The 22,113-nt window shown below is 43.8% G+C and overlaps 1 protein-coding gene across 1 annotated transcript; it reads right to left on the bottom strand.

Annotated features, from left to right (window-relative positions):
- Positions 1–306: 306 nt before the first annotated feature.
- LOC139552518 (RDS/peripherin-like protein xRDS35) lies at positions 307–3,477 on the bottom strand. Its single transcript, XM_071364326.1, has 4 exons — positions 3,328–3,477; positions 1,607–2,037; positions 1,179–1,425; positions 307–975 (listed from the first exon to the last, which is right to left on the bottom strand). The coding sequence occupies exons 1-4, from the start codon at positions 3,475–3,477 to the stop codon at positions 784–786; spliced, it is 1,020 nt and encodes a 339-aa protein (XP_071220427.1). The 3' UTR covers positions 307–783.
- Between the last annotated feature and the right edge of the window lie 18,636 nt (positions 3,478–22,113).

The following is a 22,113-nucleotide window of genomic DNA, read 5'->3' as shown; positions in this document are numbered from 1 at the left end:
ATGTAAAATGTTCATATAATTCTATCCCTTAGTAATTGGAGATATCTTTGCATTATTAAGTGTCAACCATAATATTGTTGTGGTATTAACTGAGAAAACACTGCAATGGTGAGGTGGAAATAACCATGCATAGCAACCCCGAGTTATAAAATACAAAATTACAATAATAATGTGTTTTTTATTTCTCCTTTGGGGAGTATATGTAATTGATTAAACATCGAAAAGCTTATTTAATCATGGAGAATTGTGGAGGGTTTGGGGTGAGGTTAATGTGATTAATATGTGCCTGTATTGTGTGTGTGTGTGTGTGTGTGTGTGTGTTAGCGCAGCCATGGATACCTAAGACTGAGGTGCATTGTCCCCGGACAACTGATACAAAAATATATTAGCCCTCAAGTGACTGAAATAGATTACAACATTCATGTCACTCGTTTAGGCAGAATTTCTCAAACTCTTTGCCCTAGCACTCCACAGCTGATTCAAATAATCAAAGCTTGATGATGAGTTCATTATTTGAATCAGCTGTGTAGTGCTAGGGCAAAAATCAAAACGTGCACCCCTTGGGGTCCCCAGGACCGAGTTTGGGAAACACTGCATTTAGGGGTAAAAGATTAAACACAGAAATATATCAGCATTAAAATGGATTGTGATGTCAAAAAAATACCAGATTAATTGACCAGTGTCTAGTTAGATTATTTATCACCCAATAAAATGCCACGTTTGTCCCCTACACCACCCTGTCTGAAACATTTTGATTTCTCCACTTTATCTGGCGGGGGTCGCCTAAGCTTCAGTGTCTTCACTGCCCACCTGGTTCAGCTGAAGGAAAACCAGCACAGGAGTCACATACTCCATGATCGTCTCCTTCACCCCTTTCTCCAGCAGGTAGCCCTCAGTCTCAATCTCAGTGTTCTCCTGCCCTGCCAACGCTTCCATGGTTGTCTGCAGGTACCGCAGACTTACCAGCACAGATGACTGGAGGGAAAGGATAGGAGAGGGAAGAGAAGGGAGAAAGGTTATACAGGAGGATGTTGGATATACTGCATTACTACTCAACAGCGAGCTACAAGTATAATTGTGGCCACTCACAGGAGTCCGGGAGCCTTCTGATTGCCACACAGGACATTAGCTTACTTTTAGGTGTATAGGTTGATATGTACTGTATATCTGCACAGTACCTGCAGCAGGAAGACAGACAGGACCCCAGCACCAATAGTGTTCATCAGGCCCATGTAGTAGTTGACTAGAGCTTCCCTGCAGCCGCGGATGTAGATGTTGAGCTCCTCAGTCTGGTGCTCATAGCTGTAGTGGGCTGAGTTGTTGGTGAGGCGGTCCTGGATGCAGGGTCTTGGGGAACTGGGGTTGCAGCAGCTGAAAGGGACCCCATCAAACAGGTAACGCCCGTCCACGTTGCTCTTAACACGGCTAAAGAAGAAGAGAGGAGAGAAGGGAAGTAAATAGAGAATAAACGGTCTACATCATGCCTTTGTATTACCTCAACCATCTAATTTCCTATAACCTTAATTATTTATTTAAGTTATAATCTGACATGGGATTCTTCCTTTACCAAAGACTGTCAGACTGCTCCCGGTCCTCTAATACTCACTCCTTCACTTCCTTAGAGCTAAAGTCTAGGTAGCGGTTGCTGATCCACTGGACCTCGAACCAGTCCTTGAAGTCGGTGTTTCCGCAGCAACGGAACTCCATCTGCAGGCGGTCAATGGTCTGCTTCTGGAAACAGCGGCCGGGGGTATCTGTGTCCTTGTAGAATCGGATGCCGTTCTTCAGGCCGATCTTCAGGGAGGACTCCAGATTCCCCTTCATGGCACAGCTCATGATCACAGCCATCAACATGAGCAGGGTGAAGAGGAGGGAAACACCCCAGTAGGGTTGCATGAAGGTTTTCCAGCGGGGAAAGCGTCCGGCGTCCAGCGCATCCTGGCACATACGGCCTGCGAAGTAGTTGATACCCAGAGAGGCCAGACCCACTATCATCAGGGTGTTGGGCACAGCATGGATCTCTGTGTTGTCCATTACCTGTAGGCAGAAGAACCTCATGCATCAGTGATGCAGCAAACTATACAGTATAAACTGATATGTTAGGCTGTCAACCCATTGATCCCATATTTAAGGAAAAGTGAACATGTAGAGGTCAGTGAATAATCTCATGGTTTACAGTGGGGAACATAACTAAAGGCTATATTGTATATTGGAGGAAATCAATTAGGTTGTTTTTATTTTTACTGAAATTGAACATAAATATTTGCTGCAAAAGGCTGCATTGAGAGGAATTTTGTTTCTGTTGATGTACTCAACAAGTGCAATAATTGACCGTATATTATTCCAAATACTGTAATCTCAAGAGATAGATGATGAATAGGATCATAATAAAACTGTCAATCACTCAGTCACTCCACATTCTGTTGGTCAGCTCATCTTATCCCTATTATGAGCTTATCACCGGTATGTTCAGACCAGAGACAGTTTCCCCTTGTTCATAACGTTCACATCTAACCACCTATCCAATAGATCTATAGATACTTCATCCCAATCCCACTCATGAGAGCATTATCAAAGGCTCCTGAATTCTACATGAGATGTTATCTTCAACACTCCAATGCATTTCATTGTCATCTAGAAACACTCAAAAAATGTACTCTTAATTTAAGCTCCAATACATTTACATTTAAGTTATTTAGCAGACGCTCTTATCCACAGCGACTTACAAATTGGAAAGTTCATACATATTCATCCTGGTCCCCCGTGGGAATTGATCCCACAACCCTGGCGTTGCAAACGCCATGCTCTACCAACTGAGCCACACGGGACCAAGTGTGGCCGTACAATACACTCAAATAAGGTGTAATGAAATTCCCCCCCTTTCACCCTCATGCTTTTCCTGCAGTTTATGATCAGAAGTTTACAAGTATCACTCTGATTCAGGCATACTGTAGAACTTCACTGAATACACCCTGAGAAAGTGAAGCTTATGGATAAGTCATATGTATTGTATTGGAAGAACCCTAGTGGCGTTGTACGTGCTTAGAAAAAAGGGTTCCAAAAGGGATATTAGGCTGTCCCCATAGGAAAACCCTTTTTGGTTCCAGGTAGAACCATTTCTGGTTCCAGGTAGAACTATTTTGGGTTTCATGTGGAACCCTCGGGGGAAAGGCTTCTACATCAAACCCAATAGGCTTCTACCTGGAACCAAAAATGGTTTTCAAATGGGTTTCTATGGGGACAGCCGAATAACCCTTTTAGTTTCTAGATAGCAAACATTTTCTAAGAGCGTACAGTGTAAAGCTGTAGAGCGTTGCAGTAGCCTACCTCTGCCCTCCTGCGGAGCTCGGTCTTGAGGAAGCAGCCCAGGGTGAAGGTGAACGCTCCGGCCAGTGTGGCCATCCAGGAGAGCAGCCACAGCCCCTGGGCCAGCTTCACCCTCTTCTCAAAAGGGAACTTCATCTTCATCAGCACCATGGTGGTGGTGGGAGCCCACGGAGGCTCCGAGGGTTACTGGGAGAAATAAATTAGGAATGTGGTGATGAAGGGATGATGAGTTGGATCTGAGGGGAAGGAGGAGAGTGCAGCGACTGACTGCTGGAATGATCTGAGAGGCGACCTGGAAAGGGTGGGTAAGGTCAAAGGTGAAGAAGAGTAAGTCTGGAAAAACTTGAAGTGCAACAGGTAGAATTCAGAATTTTAAATGGAGTTGACTGATTCGATGAGTGTTTTTCAAAGGAGAGATGGTAAGAGGATTCTTGTAGGAGAAAGAAGGGTTTGTAATCCAAAAGCAAATAAGGAATAATCAGACCAAAATGGTTTAGTGAACAAAATCTGTGGGGAGAAATAAAAGCCACAAAATACTGAACGTTGTATCTTAATTGGTATCTTAATTGGTATCTCCTGGATTTGTTAGTGGCAGTGTGTCAAAGTTCACCTGCTTGATCCCCCAAAAAAGTTATTAAAGAAAGTCCAGGTGACCCTTTAGTCCTGTTCTAGCACCTGTGTGCCCATGCTTAGGTAGGTGAGACACAATGGATTTGGACAATGTTGGACATCGGGAGAGTCTTAGCACTAATCCCTCACCTGTCCTATTAAACAGGCCTTTCCAATTGGAATCCAGGCCACTGTCTGGTCAGCAAAGCTAGCCTCCCTTGAACCAGGGGTGGGGACATAGATGAGCTCTGACTAACCAAATTGAAGATGACAGGGTGAAAGATACTGTATAAGCATGGGCACTGATACATTTGCCACTCTATAACCTATAACCTCTCTGAAATGTTAGCATGAAGCTAATAATTATTATATATATTTTTAACTATGTGTATGGCCTTGCTCTCAAGCACTGTGGTCAACATTTATTGGTGATTGATATCAATTTTGATTAGATTGATATAGTCAAATATATATCTCATGACCACAAATCAATATGTTTTACTAACACATCTGGTTATCAGGAATATACTGTAAAGTCTGAAAAGGATGCAGGTAAGCACTAGTGAAAATGATCTACAAGCATATTGGTAATAAACTCACCAAGGATATACTATACCAAGTTACTCTTCCTTAATGGAATTGAGAGGGGGAAAGAAAGAAAGAGAGTGAGAGAGACAGGGAGAGAGGGGGAAAGTGAGGATAATCCTGTCTAAAGCTCCTGTAACAGCCTCAACAGGGTGAGTTTAAACTAACATGGAAAACCATTTCCAGCCTAAAAACCTAAGGTAGATAGAGGACATGGACTTCTCTGTTTACTGGGTGGTTTTGTGACAGTAACACACATTTTAAACTGCCATGATGTGGCTTGCTCTTGACAATTCAGAACGAATATACATGTGACACACTCAATTTTTTTTATTTTTTATTTCACCTTTATTTAACCAGGTAGGCTAGTTGAGAACAAGTTCTCATTTGCAACTGCGACCTGGCCAAGATAAAGCATAGCAGTGTGAACAGACAACACAGAGTTACACATGGAGTAAACAATAAACAAGTCAATAACATGGTAGAAAAAAAAGAAGAGAATCTATATACAATGTGTGCAAAAGGCATGAGGTAGGCAATAAATCGAATAATTACAATTTAGCAGATTAACACTGGAGTGATAAATCATCAGATGATCATGTGCAAGAAGAGATACTGGTGTGCAAAAGAGCAGAAAAGTAAATAAATAAAAGCAGTATGGGGGGTGAGGTAGGTAAATTGGGTGGGTAGTTTACAGATGGACTATGTACAGCTGCAGCGATCGGTTAGCTGCTCGGATAGCAGATTTTTAAAGTTGTTGAGGGAGATAAAAGTCTCCAACTTCAGAGATTTTTGCAATTCGTTCCAGTCGCAGGCAGCAGAGAACTGGAAGGAAAGGCGTCCAAATGAGGTTTTGGCTTTAGGGATGATCAGTGAGATACACCTGCTGGAGCGCGTGTTGCGGGTGGGTGTAGCCATCGTGACCAGTGAACTGAGATAAGGCGGCACTTTACCTAGCATAGCCTTGTAGATGACCTGGAGCCAGTGGGTCTGACGACGAACATGTAGCGAGGGCCAGCCGACTAGGGCATACAGGTCGCAGTGGTGGGTCGTATAAGGTGCTTTAGTAACAAAACGAATGGCACTGTGATAAACTGCATCCAGTTTGCTGAGTAGAGTATTGGAAGCTATTTTGTAGATGACATCGCCGAAGTCGAGGATCGGTAGGATAGTCAGTTTTACTAGGGTAAGTTTGGCGGCGTGAGTGAAGGAGGCTTTGTTGCGGAATAGAAAGCCGATTCTTGCTTTGATTTTGGATTGGAGATGTTTGATATGAGTCTGGAAGGAGAGTTTGCAGTCTAGCCAGACACCTAGGTACTTATAGATGTCCACATATTCTAGGTCGGAACCGTCCAGGGTGGTGATGCTAGTCGGGCGTGCGGGTGCAGGCAGCGAACGGTTGAAAAGCATGCATTTGGTTTTACTAGCGTTTAAGAGCAGTTGGAGGCCACGGAAGGAGTGTTGTATGGCATTGAAGCTCGTTTGGAGGTTAGATAGTACAGTGTCCAAGGAAGGGCCGGAAGTATATAGAATGGTGTCGTCTGCGTAGAGGTGGATCAGGGAATCGCCCGCAGCAAGAGCAACATCATTGATGTATACAGAGAAAAGAGTCGGCCCGAGAATTGAACCCTGTGGTACCCCCATAGAGACTGCCAGAGGACCGGACAACATGCCCTCCGATTTGACACACTGAACTCTGTCTGCAAAGTAGTTGGTGAACCAGGCAAGGCAGTCATTAGAAAAACCGAGGCTACTGAGTCTGCCGATAAGAATATGGTGATTGACAGAGTCGAAAGCCTTGGCCAGGTCGATGAAGACGGCTGCACAGTAATGTCTTTTATCGATGGCGGTTATGATATCGTTTAGTACCTTGAGCGTGGCTGAGGTGCACCCATGACCGGCTCGGAAACCGGATTGCACAGCGGAGAAGGTACGGTGGGATTCGAGATGGTCAGTGATCTGTTTGTTGACTTGGCTTTCGAAGACCTTAGATAGGCAGGGCAGGATGGATATAGGTCTGTAACAGTTTGGGTCCAGGGTGTCTCCCCCTTTGAAGAGGGGGATGACCGCGGCAGCTTTCCAGTCCTTGGGGATCTCAGATGATACGAAGGAGAGGTTGAACAGGCTGGTGATAGGGGGTGCGACAATGGCGGCGGACAGTTTCAGAAATAGGGGGTCCAGATTGTCAAGCCCAGCTGATTTGTATGGGTCCAGGTTTTCCAGCTCTTTCAGAACATCTGCTATCTGGATTTGGGTAAAGGAGAAGCTGGGGAGGCTTGGGCGAGTAGCAGCGGAGGGGGCGGGGCTGTTGGCCAAGGTTGGAGTCGCCAGGAGGAAGGCATGGCCAGCCATTGAGAAATGCTTGTTGAAGTCTTCGATTATCACGGATTTATCGGTGGTGACCGTGTTACCTAGCCTCAGTGCAGTGGGCAGCTGGGAGGAGGTGCTCTTGTTCTCCATGGACTTTACAGTATCCCAGAACTTTTTGGAGTTAGAGCTACAGGATGCAAATTTCTGCTTGAAAAAGCTGGCCTTTGCTTTCCTGACTGACTGCGTGTATTGGTTCCTGACTTCCCTGAACAGTTGCATATCGCGGGGGCTCTTCGATGCTATTGCAGTTCGCCACAGGATGTTTTTGTGCTGGTCGAGGGCAGTCAGGTCTGGAGTGAACCAAGGGCTATATCTGTTCTTGGTTCTGCATTTTTTGAACGGAGCATGCTTGTCTAATATGGTGAGGAAGTAACATTTAAAGAATGACCAGGCATCCTCAACTGACGGGATGAGGTCAATATCCTTCCAGGGTACCCGGGCCAGGTCGATTAGAAAGGCCTGTGGGTTGGGTTGCCACTAGTTATCACAACCACAATAATGGCTAAAACCTGCCTATTTCTACAATTTTGATTTTAAACCTAACCCTAATCTTACATTAATACCAAAAAGAAAATGTTTGTTTTCATGAATTTTTACGATATAGCCAATTTTCACTTTGTGGCTGTGGTAACTAGTAACGACCATAAAGAAGGTGGACTGACATGACCTTATGAAAGTACATCAGTGTTAATAAAACCTTGGGACAAGCCAACCCCTAAGTTAAGATAGCAGGTGAAAAAATATGCTTGAGTGGAGTCCCCACATCCGTTTTTCAGGGGAAACGGAAGTTAGGTTGAAAATACCCTGGAAACCGGGAAACATCCGCTTCATTGCCAACCACCGCGGAGAGTGCCCCTAAGTTAACAGGCCACTAAAATGGCCTGAGAAATGGGTAGAAAATACATTTACTCATATATTACTCATATCTCAGTAAAGCTGCTGCATGCAGAGAAACCATAAATCAAAGAGTGGCTCCCCTTGGTGATAACTGACTGACTAACTCTCCTCCCCCTCAATCTAAAGCTGTCACCTTCTAACATATTCAACTGAATCAATTATGATAGATGTTTTATGGAATTATTTGATGTTAATAAATTTGTAAATTATAGGTGACTATATTTATTGAGAACATTCAGACACATTTATAGGACACAACACAACGATAAAAATACAGACAGTAGCAGCTCTACAGTGCTAAACCATATCACACAAGGTTAATTTCAATTATGATCAACCTAGGGAATTAGAACAAGGTGAAATATGGTGATAGCAACCGCCATTTCTAAATAATAAATATGTAACATATACTGTAAATAGTGGAAATCTATCTATCACTGGTCCTGTAATACACCATGGAGGACAGAGGTATGGATTGGAGGGCGAGGCAGCAGAGAGCATGGCAGCATAGACATCACAACACACTGTGCTTTCCTCAAATGTTGACATGTGACACAGTGACTATGATTTTGGTTGAAAATCTGTTCCCAACATATGCTAGGTTGAAGATAAATAAATGTTGCTTATAGTATTTTTTCAACTTTGCCTATATGCTTCTTCCAATCCATCCAAACATCTTTACTATGGTCACCAGCGGGAAATCCCATACAGGACAAAACAGAAATGTCATGTGGCATAATAACATTGCTTATAGTGTATCATACATACACTACCGTTCAAAAGTTTGGGGTCACTTAGAAATGTCCTTGTTTTTAGAAGAAAAGCTCATTTTTGTCCATTAAAATAACATAAAATTGATTAGAAATACAGTGTAGACATTGTTAACGTTGTAAATGACTATTGTAGCTGGAAACGGCAGATTTTTTATGAAATATCTACATAGGCGTCCAGAGGCGATTTATCAGCAACCATCACTCCTGTGTTCCAATGACATGTTGTGTTAGCTAATCCAAGTGTATCATTTTAAAAGGCTAATTGATCATTAGAAAACCCTTTTGCAATTATGTTAGCACAGCTGAAAACTGTTGTTCTGATTAAAGAAGCAATAAAACTGGCCTTCTTTAGACTAGTTGAGTATCTGGAGCATCAGCATTTGTGGGTTCGATTACAGGCTCAAAATGGCTAGAAACAATTTATCTATTTTTGTTCTGAGAAATGAAGGCTATTCCATGCAAGAAATGCCTAGAAGGCCAGCATCTATGGAATCGCCTCTTCACTGTTGACGTTGAGACTGGTGTTTTGCGGATACTATTTAATGAAGCTGCTAGTTGAGGACTTGTGAGGCGTCTGTTTCTCAAACTAGACACTCTAATGTACTTGTCCTCTTGCTCAGTTGTGCACCCGGGCCTCCCACTCCTCTTTCTATTCTGGTTAGCCAGTTTGCGCTGTTCTGTGAAGGGAATAGTACACAGCGTTGTATGAGATCTTCAGTTTCTTGGCAATTTCTCACATGGAATAGCCTTCATTTCTCAGAACAAGAATAGACTGATAAGTTTCAGAAGAAAGTTCTTTATTTCTGGCCATTTTGAGCCTGTAACCGAACCCACAAATGCTGATGCTCCAGATACTCAACTAGTCTAAAGAAGGCCAGTTGTATCGCTTCTTTAATCAACACAACAGTTTTCAGCTGTGCTAAGATACTTGCAAAATGGTTTTCTAATGATCAATTAGCCTTTTAAAATTATAAACTTGGATTAGCTAACACAACGTGCCATTGGAACGCAGGAGTGATGGTTGCTGATAATGGACCTCTGTACGCCTATGTAGATATTCCTTTATTTTAAATCAGCCGTTTACAGCTACAATAGTCATTAACAATGTCTACACTGTATTCCTGATCAATTTTGTTATTTTAATGGACAATTTTTGGGGGATTTCTTTCAAAAACAAAGACATTTCTAAGTGACCCCTAACTCTTGAAAGGTAGTGTATCTCACTGGACGGTTGCATGCCTCTGGTGACCACAATTATAATGGTGATTCAGTTTTACATTATGTCATGTTGCTTTTTCCATCATATCAACATGGAGACATAAACATCAATATTATAAGATAAAACATAGTTTGCATGCAAGAAGAATAAATATGTTTCTTTGTTTTCTCCAAGGATTCTTAACTATTACTTTAGGGAGGAAACCTTTATATATTTTAGCAGTTGGAACCATACACACCAGACCACACGATCCATCCCCAAATTCTGTTTTCATTTTATCACCATTAACTAAAACCGGTCTTAAGAAAGCTTGTTTCCAATCCACCGTGAATGTCCAACGGATACTATTTGTAGTAAATATTTGATGGTATACATTGTCCAAACTACACCTTGCATTATGTCTGGAGGTGAATTAATTTATGAGGACAAACAAAGTATATCTATATACATGTCTTACATCTTACCTAAGGACCTACATTCTGTGAAACACTTGTCGTCTTATCTAACATGCACACACCGAGAGAAAGACACACACCAACCAGTATAATGAATTATGCACAAGAGGTTCTGAAAGGATCTATTTTCTATAAATCAGTGGAACGGGCGAGATTCGGCCGTGGTCTCCATGGTGATGGGAAAGCACTGGGCTGTGAAGTTCTCGGTGCTCTGCTATGATGAGACGGGAGGGAGGCCTGGACAGTGTTTCCCGGAGAGATCGCAACCGAGAACAGGAGGTATCAAAGCGACGTGATTTTTGTTTGATGTTACCTCTGGAGGACATCAAAGCCATTCCCTGCATAGCGTAACAACAACAACAAAAACACACCAGGACATGTTTTTGACTATGAATAGAGAAAAATATCATAAATATCAAAACGTGGAGCTGGGGATCCTCGATCTCCAACTTGGGCCGCTTGCCTTAATAGCTTCAGGTGCAGAACAAAAATAATGTTTGAAAGTTTCTTTCTTACTTGTTGCTGGCTGTTTTTTTAATGATTAATAATATTTAGGCCTGGAAACTTTCAAATCAGATTTAAATAATTGAATTATAATTTAAATTATTATTATTAAATTGGTTATAAAGACCAATTCTGTAGCTTTATGTTTAAAATACAACATACTCATAGATGAATTATGAATATCAAATGTAATAAAAATCACTCTTAAGTTGAATTACTTAAACAACCATGCACCAACCCAGTCAACATCTGTGTCTCTGTGAAGAGATCAGGTGTCACAGCTGTGTTCTTTCCCCATTCAGCACTTTGTCCAGTATCCCTTGTCCTCCCCCTCGCTAGGCTGCAGCTGGCAGATGAAGTGGTTGAGCATATTTTGGGCCGACTGTAAGTTTTCCAGACTGCTGCCAGGATCTGCCTTCGTGGTATCCACACCGCCATCATCACCCATGTCCCCGCTCCTTGTCCTCCAGTTATGGATGATCTCATCTTCTGAGTCATCCATGGTACCGTCCTCTGGGTGGTGGAGGTCCATCATGGCCTCTGTGCCCTTCAGCTGGCCATGCTGCTCCTCCTGTCTTTGATTCTTCCCCCTACAGGAGGGTATCTCATCCAGACTGGCTGACAGGATGCGGATGGGAGAGCCTAGTTTGCGGCTCGCAGTGGCCCTGTACACATCCTCTGTTGGGCCATCAGCTGAGCTCCTGAAAATGGTGGTGAGGGTGACACCATCTATGGGGGCTGGTAAGGTCTCAGAGTGAATGGTAACATGGAGATGGGGGACCTGCTGGGAGCGGAGAGGGTGTTGTCTGACAATCTCCTCACTCCCTGACTCACTCTCTGTCTCTCCCTCTCCCTGCCCTGCCCAGCGAATACGCTCTTGTCTCCATGGTTGAAACGCTGTACCACCATGATGATCTCCCCCTGACCTCAGAACACATTTTGGAGCCTCATCCCCCATTTCCGACCAATCAGATTCCTCCTCTTCTGGCAATGTTCCCAGCGATTGGTCCTCCCCTGTGGCGGTGACCTTTCCATAATGCTGACTATCCATGAACTGGACCGGTGGTGGCGCAACAGGGAGATTTAATTGATTGACAGAATCATCTCGGTGGAAATGTTGGTCCAAGGCTTCCTGCAGCAATGATGTTACCTAAAGGGTGAAGGAGTAATCAATCGATTCGTCAATCATGGTCAAACGTTAAAAACACAGAACAGAATACAGGCATGTTGTTGACAAAGAACAACACACAATTATACATCAAGAAAAAAATGAGAAAAAAAATCAAGACTAAAAGACAAATCATAGCTTCATAACAATGTTTTTTTTTTTTTTTTTTTTAAACAATGGGTTATGTAAAACAACATTTATTAACTGCATGCAGCTCGAAACAAAAACAATGGTTTCTATTGGTGGTTTTACTCTCAACTAAAATGGGCATGATGAATAAACAGAAGGTCAAACTAAAGGGAGATTTGGATGGTGAAAGGTAGGAGACATTTTATACTATACAAAGAGGAACATAGTTACAATTTGCTACATTGTGTAAGTGCATACCATGCACTATAGCTGATTCTTATTGCAATGCATTCCTAGGTTGGGGCTCGAGGGTCAGGGGATCATAGAGGTCAGGCGAATTTGTTTCAGGGCCTGTACTAGTAGTATTTTTCTGTACTTGGCCACTCTGGTCTGGTTTTGCGCACGTTTTAGGTTGTCTTTTTGTCTCGGCTAGATCTGTTCATCAGGAGTTCTCACGTTAATAGTCTCCATGCTGTGGATGGTGGTCTTGGCTGAGGACAGCTGATCTGTCAGGGCTGTGATGCGCTGGTTCAGATGTTCACGCTCCCCGTCCATACTCTGAGCCTGACAGACCACACACATAAGACAGAACAAACATAAACATGATGAAAATGGTGATACAATTTTCCAGATATGTGAACAAAATCCCTTCTATTGACGTATCTAATGTATACTTGTATGCAAAATGAGCTTTTGATCTTCTGGTGCCTCACCACTGAATGAAGCTTCTGCTCCAGGAGATTTTTGGTCTGTTGAGTGTAGGATTTGTTATCTGTAAGTCTGAAATGGGAGAGAGATACATAAGGACTGTAAGAGGTACAATAATAGCACTATCTAAGCTTGACAATGTCATGCATATTAACTCAAAATGAATGCTGATTTGAATTTTTGTAAACTTTTGAATGAGTTCCTGTAAAAGGCAAATAAAATGGATTGGAACTGCCACTCCTCTCTGAACCCTCTCATAATTCTAGAGGAACCCGTCCCAACGTCTCATCACACCCCTGACCTTTTGAATTTGTCCAGGAGGTTGCTCAGCTCGACACAAGTGTTCTGTAGTTCGGACTCAAGGAGCTGGTGACTGCTCTTAAACTCTGTGCCCATGCACTCCATTCGCACGACAGTCTGGGACAAACTGTGGTGCAGATCCTCATTTTGCTCCTGAAGCATCCTGAATGAAGTATGAGAGCGGAGGGGGAGGGGTTTAGTGCTCAGTTAGATAATAATGTGTATCTTCAAGAAAAATATTTATTGTTAAACAACAAACATATGGAAGAGAGGATTTTAAAAAAACGTTATTTTCTCAATTAAAAATTATTCCCCCAATAAACAATAAGACGGAGATCAAATTAAACAAAATCAAACTCACATTATTCGATTAACCTCAGATGATTCCTGTATGGTAAGGACAAAAAACAAAAAAAGTATTTACAGTCGTCCACAACGTGCATTTCAGAAATAGAAATTGATTGTGTAGCTTCTAGTTAATAGACATTGATAACCAATAGGGACACATTGTGTGATAATTTGATGTGCATGAGTTTGCATGTGATCACTTTTTCCATGTGTCATCCATGATTACGTAGTTAGGAAGGAGCCTGCATGTTTAATTCCACAATCGATGGAAAACAAATGAGTGGAACATTCTTACATAAATGCTTAATTAAGAATGTAAAACACGTTCAACAGTACCAAATGGTCAATAAATATACAGTATACTGTAGATAATGCTTGACATAACTAGCGATAGTGATAAACCCAACCCCCGGAGCAATGTCATACTTTATGTAGAGAGGTAGTTGAGCCGCTGTAGCCCGTCTGCCGCTCGTCCTGACTCGTGGGGCTGCTGGTATTCCTGGAAGAACCAGACTTGCTGGAATGGGACAATGACTCCAGCTCTGTAGCCGGTGCACTGACAGGAAAGTGCTCCTTAGAATGGCTTGATGGGCTGTGGTGACCATCATGGTGCTGCTGTGTGTCTGCAGGTGAGGGATGTTGGTGAGATTCAGAATTTGAAGGATGGTGGTGATGATGATGAGATTCTGGGTTGGTAGAAATGTGATGGGGTTCAGAATGGGAGTGTGAATGGTGAGATTCTGAATGAGAAAGGTGGTGGTGGGAATCTTGGTGGGAACTATGGTGGTGATGGAGAGATTCTGTATGCGAGCCATGGGGATCGTGAGATTCTGGATGGGAGCCATGGGTATCGTGAGATTCTGGATGGGAGCCATGGGGATCGTGAGATTCTGGATGGGAGCCATGGGGATCGTGAGATTCTGGATGGGAGCCATGGGGATCATGTGATTCTGGATGGGAGCCATGGGGATCATGTGATTCTGGATGGGAGCCATGGGGATCATGTGATTCTGGATGGGAGCCATGGGGATTGTGAAATTCTGGATGGGAGCCATGGGGATCATGAGATTCTGGATTAGAGTCTCGGTGATGGAGAGATTCTGTATGGAGGCCTTGGGGATCGTGAGATTCTGTATGGGAGCCATGGGGATCATAAGATTCTGGATGGGAGCCATGGTGATGGAGAGATTCTGTATGGGAGCCCTGGTGATGGAGAGATTCTGGATGGGAGCCTCGGTGATGGAGAGATTCTGTATGGGAGCCCTGGTGATGGAGAGATTCTGGATGGGAGCCTCGGTGATGGAGAGATTCTGGATGGGAGCCCTGGTGATGGAGAGATTCTGGATGGGAGCCGCGGTGATGGAGAGATTCTGGATGGGAGTCGCAATGATGGGGAGATTCTGGATGGGAGCCCTGGTGATCATGAGATTCTGGATGGGAGCCCTGGTGATGGAGAGATTCTGGATGGGATCTGTGGTGATGGAGAGATTCTGGATGGGATCTGTGGTGATGGAGAGATTCTGGATGGGATCTGTGGTGATGGAGAGATTCTGGATGGGAGCCATGGTGATGGAAAGATTCTGGATGGGAGCCATGGGAATGGAGAGATTCTGCATGGGTGCCGTGGTGATGCTGAGATTCTGAATGGGAGACGTGGTGATGGTGTGAATCTGGGTGGAGAGGATTGTGGTGGTGTCCATGGTGATGAGTTGGGCTGTGGTGGTCTCCATGGTGATGGGGATGAGTTGGGCTGTGGTGGTCTCCATGGTGATGAGGATGAGTTGGGCTGCGATGGTCTCCATGGTGATGGGGGTGAGTTGGGTTTTGGTGGTCTCCATGGTGTTGGGGATGAGTTTGGCTGTGGTGGTCTCCATGGTGATGGTGATGAATTGGGCTGTGGTGACCTTCATGGTGATCGGAATGACTTGGGCTGTGATGGTCTCCATGGTGATGGGAAAGTGTTGGGCTGTGATATTCTCCATGGTGATGAGTTGGGTTTTGGTGGTCTCCATGGTGTTGGGGATGAGTTTGGCTGTGGTGGTCTCCATGGGAATGGTGATGAGTTGGGCTGTGGTGGTCTCCATGGTGATGGTGATGGGTTGGGCTGTGGAGGTCCCCATGGTGATGAGAATGGCTTAGGCTGTGGTGGTCTCCATGGTGATGGGGATGAGTTCGGCTGTGGTGGTCTCCATGGTGACGGGGATGAGTTGGGCTGTGGTGGTCTCCATGGTGATGGGGATGACTAGGGCTGTGATGATCTCCATGGTGATGGGAAAGTGTTTGGCTGTGAAGGTCTCCATGGTGATGGGGGTGAGTTGGGCTGTGATGGTCTCCATGGTGATAGGGGTGAGTTGGGTTTTGGTGGTCTCCATGGTGTTGGGGATGACTTGGGCTGTGGTGGACTCCATGGGGATGAATTTGGCTGTGTTGGTTTCCATGGTGATGAGTGTGGTTATGGTGGTCTCCATGGTGATGGGGATGAGTTGGGCTGTGGTGGTCTCCATGGTGATGGGGATGAGTTGGGCTGTTGTGGTCTCCATGGTGATGAGGATGAGTTGGGTTGTGGTGGTCTCGATGGTGATGAATTGGGCTGTGGTGGTATCCTTGGTGATTGTGATTAGTTGGGCTGTGGTGGACTCCATGGTGATGGGGATGATTTGGGCTGTGGTGGTCTCCGTGGTGATGGGGATGAGTTGGACTATGGTGGTCTCCATGGGGATGAGTTTGGCTGTGGTGATCTCCATGGGGATGGTGATGGGTTGAGCTGTGGTGGTCTCCATGGTGATGGAGATGACTGGATCTGTGGAGGTCCCCATGGTGATGGGGATGACTGGGGCTGTGGAGGTCTCCATGATGATGGGGATGACTGGGGCTGTGGAGGTCTCCATGGGGATGAGTTGGGCTGTGTTGGCCTCCATGGAGATGGGGATGACTGGATCTGTGGAGGTCCCCATGGTGATGGGGATGACTGGGGCTGTGGGGGTCTCCATGATGATGGGGATGACTGGGGCTGTGGAGGTCTCCATGGGGATGAGTTGGGCTGTGTTGGCCTCCATGGAGATGGGGATGACTGGGGCTGTGGAGGTCCCCATGATCACGGGAGTGGCTTGGGCTGTGGTGGTCTCCATGGGGATGAATTTGGCTGTGGTGGTGTCCATGGTGATGGGGATGAGTGGGGCTGTGGTGGTCTCCATGGTGATGAGTTGGGATGTGGTGGTCTCCATGGTGATGAGTTGGGCTGTGGTGGTCTCCATGATGATGGGAATGAGTTGGGCTGTGGTGGTCTCCATGATGATGGGAATGAGTTGGGCTGTGGTGGTCTCCATGATGATTAGTTTGGCTGTGGTGGTCTCCATGGCGATGGGGATGGCTTGGGCTGTGGTGGTCTCCATGGTGATGTTTTGGGCTTTGGTGGTCTCTATGGTGATGAGATGGACTTTGAAGACCTCTGTGATGGTGGTGAGATTGAGAATGGGAGAGATGCTTGTTATGATGGTGTGGTGTTGAAGAACGGGAGTGATGTCTTGATGAGGGGCTATTTTCTGGGCTACTGCTGTCATCGGTGTGGCTGCTAGGACTGCGGTGCATGTCTCTTGCAGGCTGATGGTGGCAATGGTGTTGGTGATGCTGGTTTGCGCCGAGATGGGAGCGAGAGTGCTTGATGGAATGAGAGTGCTTCCTGGAATGGGAATGCCTACTGATATGGGAGTGAACACTAACTGTCGTAGAGCTTGCACTGCCAGGCCGACTACTCTTCTGTCTTTGCCTCTGCTCCCCTGTGCGTTCCACCTTGGGGAACCTCAGGGAGGCTTGTTCTGGGCTGCTAGGCCTGTGAGCAGCTGTGACTCCAAGAGAGGTGAGTCTGTATGGGCTGAGCACCTGCCTGGTGATCTCGTTCAGAAAGGCAGAGAACTTCAGCTTGTCCTTCACTAAGTTCTTATTGGCTACCTCCTTGCTTTTCCCCAACTCCTCCTGATCTACAATGGTATCTGCATCTCCATCCCTGTACTCACAATGGGACAGCGCCTCCATTGACTTTGCCTTGCGGACTTTGCCACCCATTCCTACCAATTTAGCACTCTCCTGCTTCTTCAGGGTGATCTTGGCAGGGGTCAGATGAGAGGACACAGCTTTCTTTTTATTTTTTCCTTTCAGGCTCCTTTCCTGGCTTGGGGACTTGTGGAGATAGCCTTCGTCATCTATTAAAGGAGATGTCTCATCTTCCTCATCATCATAGGCCTTCCTCCCCTCACAGATTTCAGTGCAGGACTGTGAGTACTTGGGGTTCTGTAGTGGATGTTTGTAATCCTTCACAGACTCATTTATAGTGGTCTGAGAGGACCAGGTGGATGAAGAGCCAGAGGATGACGAGGAGGAAGAGGATGATGTTAAGGAAGAGAAGGAAGATGAGAAAGATGATGATGAGGAACCAGAGGAGGAGCTGGAAGTTGCTGCAATCTGAGGGTGGGAGGTCACATCATCTGTAGCATGGTGATGCGGTTGGTGTTGGTGATGAGGATGGTCAGGGGGAGAGTGGTGTGATTTCTCATTGTGGTGGTGAGGTTGATTGTTGTGGCCATGGTGATGGTGGCAGACAATGTTGCCCTCTGATGTTGAATGGTTGCTACTGCAAGAGGAGAACAGGATGACAGCAGTGTTCAGAGACCATATTCTTAGGGCTCAGTTACACCAGTGGAGGCTGCTGAGTGGAGGACAGCTCATAATAATGCATGGAACATGGAAACCATGTGTTTGATGTATTTGACACCATTTCACTTATTCCGCTCCAGCCATTACAACAATCCTGTCCTCCCCAATTAAGGTGCCACCAACCTCCTGTGAGTTACACATTTTACAATAACGCAGTGCTGGTTAAATTAACTAGGACAAGATAATTTTGTCACATCTGAATATGTCTCAAAATATGTACAATGTCCAAAATGTTGAATATAAAAACAAGAAATTCCATCCAAGATTTCAGAAATTAGTGAACTAATAAACTAATTTAATCAAACATACCCATGACAATTGTGATCCTTTGACCAATCTAGCTCGTGCTGGTGATGAGGATGGTGATGATAATCATGGTTGTGGTGATGGCGGAGATGGTGTTTGTGGTGATCAGTTTTTTGGTCAGCCATCTTGCAATGCTTGTGGTCCCTCTCGTGATGGTCATGGAAGTGGGGCCTGCTGTGCCTGTGGCTCCTGGTCCCCTGCTTATGCTGTACGGGAGTGAAGTACTTCTCCATCACCTGCTGCTTCCCCAAACCCAAGTCCTCCTCCACTGCTTTTGTGTGGTAGTCCCTGGGTGCAGGGACAATCTTTTCCCTGCTGTGCGGTCTGCAACTATTCCTCTCCCTGTGTTATTTCCTTGATACTTTCTGATGATTCAAATATATTTTCTGGACCACAGCTCAACTATTTGGAAAAATAACAGAATTATAGCAAAGTTAGGACATTACTACATGCTGAATACATTTTCTGTGAGCTAATTTAACTGAGCACTTTCATAAGGGTATAATAGTTATGCTAACTTAAAACAGGCCATTAACCACATCAACTACAACAATTTTTTCCCTAAATGCAGCGGTTACAAAACTACTAACATCTGTTAAGTTATTCTTGAAATACTTTAAGTCAACACAAACATAATATATCAGCAAATACTATCAATCTCAAATCACAGTCAGACTTACCTAAAACATGGTGTGAAATGTTTTAGACGTGCCAGTAATTCAAGAATCCTAATCTGTCTAAGTCAAGAAACATAAAAAATCTACTTAACTCAATTAACTTGATCTTAATCATTAATTCTGATATCCTAAACCACATAAGCAGTGAGTGCTAGCACATACTCTGTCAGAGGACGCATAAGAATGACACAGGTTGAGATGATCATTGATGTTTTGTACCAGGATTCTGCCTGCACCCTCCATCTGATGTAACAATTTTCCAATTGCGGTGGAGCATGCATGAAACATCAATAAATCCTTTGCACCCATCCACTAGCCCCAAGCGATTTTTCAAATCTCATGTGAAAACTACTTCATAGACAAAACACGTGCTCTTTTTCTATTTTTATCATACCCGATAAAATTAAACATTGGTCAGCTAATCTATTCAAGTGTCATGGTATGGGCAATGTTCATTTAAAAAAATACTTATTTGTGCAACAAGCTTAGTTTACTCAATAACAATATTCAAGAATTCATTATTGTTATGTTCATGTCAAGGAAGTTTAGACTGAAACCAATATGTTGCCTGTGCATTTTCTCAAATAAAGTTGCCCTTAAGTTATGTATACAATTCAACTGTTTGGATTCCAGTGTTTAGGAGATTGACTGGTTATTAATGTCCAGCTTGCTATTGACCTGCCTGTCCCTATTGTATCACTGCAAAAGACACCATGACAACGAAAATGAAGGAAAGCTTTGAGAACTCCATTGAATTACAACAGCATGTTAAGCAACCACATACCAAGAAACATGATTGTTTGCAATTAATGATCACATTAAATTACCATATCACTAGACCCTGACAGTTGGTAAGTACAGAGGGACACAAGTGCTTTCGGGATGTTTGACACCAGTTATATAGACATTAATTTTAATTAATTTCTAGCTCTGAGGTTATAGCAATACAATCCTATTGTCTGTAGTTGTCCATCGCCCGCAGCCCCTTTCCCCGAATCGATTGCCAATTGTGTGATGCAGCACAACCCTCCACTCACAATCAATGGCAGTACTGCATTGAGACCCTCCAGCAAAGAGAAGGGAAGGACAAAGCAGTGTGGGGCTAATGTGAGACCCAACCCAAATATAGGTTAGATAACTCAGAAATCAAGTGACTCTTTAAATTCTAATAACAATCTTTTTTCAGAGACCTAGAACATTGATACTTAATATAAACAAATTGACATTCAGGATCACTGGCCTGGTAAAATGTTCCTTCAAAAACTGTTTAAAGAAAAATGAATTACCTTAATGATGGCATCATGTAGTACAGTTCTAATACCAAACTCATACAAAAGGACAAAACATCTACAACTCAGTGTGTTTCGTACAACCATTATTAGACAGAATATAGCTCAAACTATTTATTATATTCATGAAACAGAAATTTGCAAAAAAGCAACCACTATAAGCTAGACCTTACAACAACAAAAATTCAATATACTGGAGGCAGTCATGAAGAAGACAGCCAATAAAGAAGTGTTAAATCTGATAATAAATTTGATCAGATAAAGTCTTAAATCCCTAAAATCTAAACCATCATACAGTTGAAGTCAGAAGTTTACATACTTAGGTTGGTGTCATTAAAACTCATTTTTCAACCACTCCACAAATTTCTTGTTAACAAACTATAGTTTTGGCAAGTCAGTTAGGACATCTACTTTGTGCATGACACAAGTAATTTTTCCAACAATTGTTTAGACAGATTATTTCACTGTATCACAATTCCAGTGGGTCAGAAGTTTACATACACTGAGTTGACTGCCTTTAAACAGCTTGGAACATGGCTTTAGAAGCTTCTGATAGGCTAATTGACATAATTTGAGTCAATTGGAGGTGTACCTGTGGATGTATTTCAAGGCCTACCTTCAAACTCAGTGTCTCTTTGCCTGACATCATGGGAAAAACAAAAGAAATTTCAGTCAAGACCTCAGAAAAAAAATTGTAGACCTCCACAAGTCTGGTTCATCCTTGGGAGCAATTTCCAAACGCCTGAAGGTACCACGTTCATCTGTACAAACAATAGTACGCAAGTATAAACACCATTGGACCACGCAGCCGTCATACCGCTCAGGAAGGAGACACATTCTGTCTCCTAGAGATGAATGTACTTTGGTGCGAAAAGTGCAAATCAATCCCAGAACAACAGCAAAGGACCTTGTGAAGATGCTGGAGGAAACAGGTACAAAAGTATCTTTATCCACAGTAAAACAAGTCCTATATTGACATAACCTGAAAGACTGCTCATCAAAGGAAGTAGCCACTGCTCCAAAACCGCCATAGAAAAAGCAGACTACGGTTTACAACTGCACATGGGGACAAAGATCATACTTTTTGGAGAAATGTCCTCGGGTCTGATGAAACAAAAATAGAACTGTTTGGCCATAATGACCATTGTTATGTTTGGAGGAAAAAAGGGGGATGCTTGCAAGCTGAAGAACACCATCTCAACCGTGAAGCACAGGGGTGGCAGCATCATGTTGTGGGGGTGCTTTGCTGCACGAGGGACTGGTGCACTTCACAAAATAGATGCCATCACGAGGGAGGAAAATTATGTGGATATATTGAAGCAACATCTCAAGACATGTCAGGAAGTTAAAGCTTGGTCGCAAATGGGTCTTCCAAATGGACAATGACCCCAAGCATACTTCCAAAGTTGTGGCAAAATGGCTTAAGGACAACAAAATCAAGGTATTAGAGTAGCCATCACAAAGCCCTGACCTCAATCGAATAGAACATTTGTGGGCAGAACTGAAAAAGCGTGTGCGAGCAAGAAGGCCTACAAACCTGACTCAGTTACACCAGCTCTGTCAGGAGGAATGGGCCAAAATTCTAAAAGCTGAAATAAATCATTCTCTCTGTTATTCTGACATTTTACATTCTTAAAATAAAGTGGTGATCCTAACTGACCCGAGACAGGGATTCTTTACTAGGATTAAATGTCAGGAATTGTGAAAAACTGAGTTTAAATGTATTTGGCTAAGGTATA

The sequence above is a fragment of the Salvelinus alpinus genome, chromosome 24, assembly GCF_045679555.1.
Source record: "Salvelinus alpinus chromosome 24, SLU_Salpinus.1, whole genome shotgun sequence".
Classification (NCBI taxonomy): Eukaryota; Metazoa; Chordata; class Actinopteri; order Salmoniformes; family Salmonidae; genus Salvelinus; species Salvelinus alpinus.
Note: the sequence above shows the minus strand (reverse complement) of the source record. Positions and strands in the feature narration are given on the sequence as shown.

What these genes read in the sequence shown, in the direction of transcription:
- LOC139552518 (XM_071364326.1), bottom strand. Translation starts at nt 3,477, where the DNA reads ATGGTGCTGATGAAGATGAAGTTCCCTTTTGAGAAGAGGGTGAAGCTG. An exon ending in AGCTCCGCAGGAGGGCAGAG is followed by an intron (nt 2,038 to 3,327) that starts GTAGGCTACTGC and finishes TTCTGCCTACAG; the next exon opens with GTAATGGACAACACAGAGAT. An exon ending in AGCTCTAAGGAAGTGAAGGA is followed by an intron (nt 1,426 to 1,606) that starts GTGAGTATTAGA and finishes CTTCTTCTTTAG; the next exon opens with CCGTGTTAAGAGCAACGTGG.